The following is a 6,230-nucleotide window of genomic DNA, read 5'->3' as shown; positions in this document are numbered from 1 at the left end:
ATGGAGAAAGACAGAAAGATGAAGAAGAGAGACAGGAAGAAAGAGTGTGTGAAAGATGAGATGAGATAAGAGAGGGAGGAATTGAGAGATGGAATGATGAGGTGGGGGGGGGGTGAGGAAGAAAGAAAGAAAAGACCAACGCTGCACTTGTTTAAACAATGGATTAACTAATGTCTGTGAATATATTCATGGCGCAAATGAGAAGTAACTCAGCGCGCAGAGACTGTGAAGGATGTGCGGCGGGCTTTGCGCTGAGACTGACATGTTTGCGTGAGAGCAGCGGCAGCGACTGCGCTCGGAGCCGTGACGTCAGCAGCGCTCTTAATGATGCAAGGCAGAAGGGCGCGCGGCTGCTGACACCCCGCTCACTCAGCGCTCCGCCAGCGCCCGCGCACCCAGCACGCACCGCGCCACGCGCAGGTAAGTCCCGCTCATATTTCATACAGGACACTTTTTATATTTTATTCTTTAAAAAAAAAAAAAAAAAAGTGAAAGCACTGGCTACATCTTAAACCGTATCCTTCTGTGTTTGAGTGTTTAAAATGGGCAAGAACCTGGCACAAAATTAACTAGAGATTTCACCTACAGTGAAGTAACCAACAGGAAAATGCGGTTTGGATCGTAGCCATGTCTTATTGATTAACAGAGTTCCGGAATGCTTCCCAAACCCTAAACGCATGTGCGCCCCTGAACAGAGTGTCCTCTGCCGTACGCATAGGAACAAACTCAGAAGTGATTCTTTGTGCAAATTGTTACATATTTGATGATTACGAGTTGGTGTTCTGGAATGCATTCATTTCTAGTATTTAAATAGTAGCCATGCCATGCACGCTTATGCGCAATGGAACGGCACGGCGGTGCCCATAGTCTCCTATACGTGCGTTAAAGCACTCATTCCAAAAGTATTTCTTCTGCTTAATTCTCTTCACATCAACATGTAATGCCTTGTCTGACTTAATAGGCGGTCAAATAACAGTCAAGTGCGTGTGTGCTTCTTGCCAGAGCAAGATGAAAAGCAGAAGGTAAAGCTCGCTGGCTCAGAGCTCTCGCTCAGAGCGCCGACTGGAAACGCGGGACGAGCGATGTATGTTCATCTGTGTGACTGGCACGCGATTCCAATTACACTAATGGCGCTGTCCACGTAGCCTGTAATGTTCTTAGGAGACTCTTAGCAGAGATGCAGAGAAACGGAGGAAACTGGAACTTTAGGACCGTGTAGAACACGAGAAAGCAAATCATCATCGGCAGGAAAAGAAAAAAGGTGAATAAAACATAACAGGAGGCTAAAACGAGCCATGGGCCATCCTGCTCCTTGGGCTATCCTGCTCCTTTTGATTTATCTGGACCCGTTGAGTGTGCTGTGCACGTCGACAGCAAAGCGCACGAAAGTGCCACCGCGGCGGCCCGCCAAGCCCAAGGAGCTGAACGGCACCGCGAACTCCCCCGCGCCCGCTGCCCCGCCTGCGCCCGTTCCCGTTCCCGCTGCGGGTCAGAACCACGACAAGTGCCTGGGCTACTACGACGTGAGCGGGCAGTACGACCGCGAGTTCGAGTGCAACAATACGGACCACCGATACTGCTGCGGCTCCTGCTACCTGCGCTTCTGCTGTCAGTTCCGGGGCAACCGGCTGGACCAGCGCACGTGTAGGAACTACAACAAGCCCGACTGGGTGAAGACCGCGGCACCGTCACCTGCACCGACCAGCGAGCCGTACGACCCGAGAACCGACCAGACCAACACGGCGGTGTACATCACGTGTGGCGTCATAGCCTTCGTCATCGCGCTCGGAGTGTCGGCTAAGGTCGCCTACGACAAGGCCACGAGGCCGCCTCAGGAAATGAACATACACAGGTGAGTGTCAGGACTGAAGACACGCCCCAAAACTGTATATGACTTTATATTATGGACATGCTTATAACGGTACTCCGTTTACACTGAGTGGTGTGCTATAATCACATCATCTTTAATGCAGGAATATTAAATGAAAAATAAATTAGCTCATTTATTCTGTTAAAATGATTAAAGGTTAAATTAACATGTATTCTGGAGCATGGCACTAAATATTACACCAATTGTGTAATTGAGGACACAAGTCACCACATGTGTCAAAGACGTTTCAAATTCAGGTTGGTCTTCGGGTTGAGACACTGCTCGTGAAAAGTGTAACAAGAGAAACTTCACAGCCAGAATTATTTACTTAAGGAAATAAATCACTGCATACATGCAGAATACAGTATATAATATAAAAAAAAGCCAGATGCCTTTATGCCTATCTAGTTAACTTCTGAAAATTGTATAGAAGTATACAAATCTATATGAAACTCTACATGAACTTATAGTCACTGTTCAGCAGATTTTATATACAGTACCCTCTGCGATGACAAATGATTGAAGTCTCTAAAGCCTGTGAACAGGGTTTTGAACACAAAGTTTTATCATCACTAAGCACTTGACCAAAGCAACTATTTCTCCTGAAAACTCCTGGTTTGGGAGATAGGAGCTTTCTGAGTAAATAGCAACCTGTGCAGTCTTCCTTTTCTGTAGATGTGCCTCTTTTTCGCATCGCTGCCTGCATGCAATATTAGATGTGGTATGAGCTGGTCGTGACCAGATTCCCAAGTGAAGCTGAATATTCGTCCTTATGTGGTCATCAGTTCTAGCCAAACACCCCATGCATACGGTCAAGAGAGAGACTTTACAGCTCATTGACTGTACTTCAATTTTAGTTTTCTTTTCAAGTGTTCAATAAAAGCTGATTTTATAACAACACCCCCCTGACTGGGCACATCATAAAGCATCGCAATTCATTTATGAAGGAGAAGATGATCTCTAGCTCTCACATTATTCTTCCCAGGACATGGACAATTTCATGTCTTAGTAATAAGCAAATGAGGGCAAAAAGCTGATGGGGAATTTTTTCTCGGGAATATATATTCCCACTGTCATGTAACCATGGCTGTGTGACACAGCAGCAGGGTTAAAGGCAAGGCAAGGCGCTAGTGATGAAAATGTGTCCACCAGTGAACTCAATAAATCCAGCGTGGTAGATAAATGGATATGCCACATATATTATTGAATATTTCTCAACTTTTCATTTTGCTCCTCAGCATTGATCAATATTGCTGAGTTTTATAGGTTTAAAGATTCACTAGAGTGGCCTGTTAGTCTTTAGGTCCTATATGCATTTTAACAAATGTTTTAAATGTCAATGTCACATTTTACACATGACCGCATAGAATTATATTGCAACATATTGCATCATATCAATGAAACATTGTCATATCTGTTTCATATTTATATACTGTATGTATGTTTTATATATCTGATTTCAATGATGACGTGCATGCAAAAAAAAAAAAAAAATACTTTCTATAAAACCAGTGATTAAAAAATCAGGCAGTAGTGGTGAAGGAGGCTCTTATAGTTGTGGTGGTTGAAAACTGTGGCTTTTGTGTAAATATTCAAATCTTCAGAGCAAACAAATAAACACGCAGAATATGAATGTAATTGGAAAGTGTGGAGTTGACATTTCCATTATGCTAATGGAGCGGAGGGAGCAAATGGCAAAAAGATTGGGTTTCTCTGTATTAAAAAAAAGAAGGAAAAAAAAAACATCATAACGCAGCATCCATAATCTGGAATTATTCTAAATTTCAAACACTACCCATAGATGTATACTACAACATCATTTTAAATGATAAAGTGCTAAAAACGTATGCAGGCACATCACATTCACTTGTACTTGCATGTCATTATTTTGCTGCGCTGTTGCACTGTGTTAAACTGCATGAGCAGAGGAGTTGTAAATCATTCCTGTTTGCAATGTTTCTATGTGATCGCTTCCTGCAGAGCCCTAGCAGATATTTTGAGGCAGCAAGGACCCATTCCCATATCCCAATATGACTGTGAAAACTTTGCAGCAATGAACAGCTCATCCAAAGACGACACTCCACAGCGGACAGGCTCCAAAAACCACTACACTCCTGTTCACACATCCAAATCCAATCATGGTGAGATTCTAGACAACACTCTTGATTCCTAATACTATTGCATTTCATTTTTCGCTTTCAAACGAAATGGGAAAATCTTTCTCATCTAGCATGATGAGTTCATGAGAGTATAGTAATAAAAAAAAATAAAATGTGTCAAAAAGCCAAACTAAAATAACAAGCTGTATTCGATGGTGCTGTGTATTTATTTAAACTGATACAAGTTCAGTCTCGGCTTGTCTGTCTCACTCAAAGCCATGCTGTGTTAGACTGCTGTGTTAACCATATATCAGAGAGCTCTTTGATGGATGTTTATGGGTTTCGGTGTTGTCGAGGTGCCAGACATGTGTCACTCAAACAGTGGATAATTAATGCTGAAGCCAGAACAGTTAAAAATGGGCTAACGTGCTTGTGCTTCATTCCTGCACTGCAGATTAATCTGGCATGTTAACCCTTGTTCATCAGCTGATTTTCCCATGCCAAATTTAGGCACATGCATAAATAGTTGTGCAATTATGAGCTGGTTAGCATTTTGGTATCGATTCAAACTGAATGCTGTCACTGGTTCAAATTTTTTTTTTCTTCACAAAATGTAAAGATTTGGGAAGGGTAATTTATTTAGAATCAGATTGTGTTCTTGGTATTCTACACAATTAATCATTATATCTATAATATGAATTTCATAATGGCCTTATTAATGAATAAGAAAGTACTTTTTTGTGTTGTAAGATGGGTGTTCAGGTCAAACTGGGACATTTCTCATGAATCAAATGACTTCAGGATCAGTATGGTGATGAGACTTCTAGCTGCAGTAAAATATTTGAATGATGCAAACGTTTTAAAGAAAGCTGTATGTCAATAAATGATGATCCCAACATTCAGCTAGTGGACTGATGATTTTTGAAAATCTCCACATCCCCAATATAGTCCAGACTAAGTTATTTACACATGTTTGTGCTGGTAAAGGAGGTCCTGGGAGCCCAGCGTTTCAAATGTGAAGCGGACAGTCCGATCCTGACTTCAGCATCCTGAAGAAAACTGTCTACCTTAATGGTATCATACATAGTAATGAAACACTGGGATATGTGCATTAGTGTAGCAGACGATAATATAGAGAAATAAAGGGTGTCTGTCATGCTGCACAATCAAAAGTCCCAGATTGACATGAACACCCCTAGAATATATTGCCAGATATATTTTATCAAGGATTTTAGGAAGCTTCTCCATTCTAGTTAGTCAAATTCCATTTTTAATCACCTAAGGATGTTGAAGTCTTGGGTGGAGACTAAGAAATCTCACACAGCTCAGTCACAACTGTTTGATTCCTTCGATCTGCAGACCGTGATGCGAAGGACTGAATGTACTGTGTGGTATGTTGAGCTTGGTTGTCCTTGTTGACCTTGTCTTGTCATCATAGCACTCGAGGTCACCTATCACCAAGACTCACTACGAGAGAGTGCTTGCACTAGAGCCTTTGACCGACTGAAAGGCTGCAGGGCAGTGTGGGAAATTAATACATAAATTGAAGTCTTGTGCACGTATGTGATCCAGTGAGTACAATGACAGTGTCAGTACAAACAAAACATGCATAATGACCTGCCCTGATGCAGTATGGGAATAAACTACAATGCATTTTTAGCCAGTGCATACTGACTCACTTTATAGGATTGTTCGGATTTTTTTCAGGACTTTATGTGTGTCCTTTTAGAATTGTGATTGAAAGCTTGTCCTTGCTACAGGGATAATTGGATTAATTAATATACTATTATTACACGAATTAATAGTGAGTAAAATATTAGACAAAGCAGAATGAAGCCTTAATATTAAACCTTTTAAAACTACCAAAAACAATCGATTTTATTGCCGTAGGTCAGTATATCAGTGCAATGGTCCCTCCATGTACACTTTTCTAGAATGCTTTAAGAGATGCATGAAATTCCCATTACTTGTTTAACAATGATTCAACATGTGGGTTGCCAATTATTTCATATGTGGGTTGAAAATTTTATAATTATATGTGTACTTCTCCCTGTCGCTCTCAATCTCTTTCTTACTCTCCCTCTCTCTCTCTCTTTTTTTTTTTTTTACATCATGGCATCTATATGTGTTCCCCAGCAATTAAATAAAAAATGTGCTTCCACGATCTCTTATATATGTACTGTAGTAATGAGTGAGATTCCCCCCATGGGGTTTGACAACTCTCACATGCATCCGGAGACGAGGACGTTAACACCTGCTGC

General features: G+C 41.5%; 1 protein-coding gene across 6 annotated transcripts in view; it reads left to right on the top strand.

Moving 5' to 3' along the window:
* The first annotated feature begins 353 nt into the window (after nucleotides 1–353).
* LOC128541614 (protein shisa-6) overlaps nucleotides 354–6,230 on the top strand; it is a 56,208-nt gene continuing 50,331 nt past the window's right edge. For 5 of the 6 annotated variants that reach the window (XM_053512119.1, XM_053512118.1, XM_053512116.1 and 2 more), the window contains exons 1-2: nucleotides 853–1,852; nucleotides 3,851–4,011. In XM_053512119.1, the coding sequence (XP_053368094.1) occupies nucleotides 1,296–1,852; nucleotides 3,851–4,011 (718 nt within the window). In that variant the 5' untranslated portion in view covers nucleotides 853–1,295. Of the gene's footprint in view, nucleotides 421–852; nucleotides 1,853–3,850; nucleotides 4,012–6,230 lie in introns of those variants that run through there. The other variant, XM_053512115.1, reaches the window with a different exon arrangement.

The sequence above is a fragment of the Clarias gariepinus genome, chromosome 14 (genome assembly GCF_024256425.1).
Source record: "Clarias gariepinus isolate MV-2021 ecotype Netherlands chromosome 14, CGAR_prim_01v2, whole genome shotgun sequence".
NCBI classification, from domain to species: Eukaryota; Metazoa; Chordata; class Actinopteri; order Siluriformes; family Clariidae; genus Clarias; species Clarias gariepinus.
Note: the sequence above shows the minus strand (reverse complement) of the source record. Positions and strands in the feature narration are given on the sequence as shown.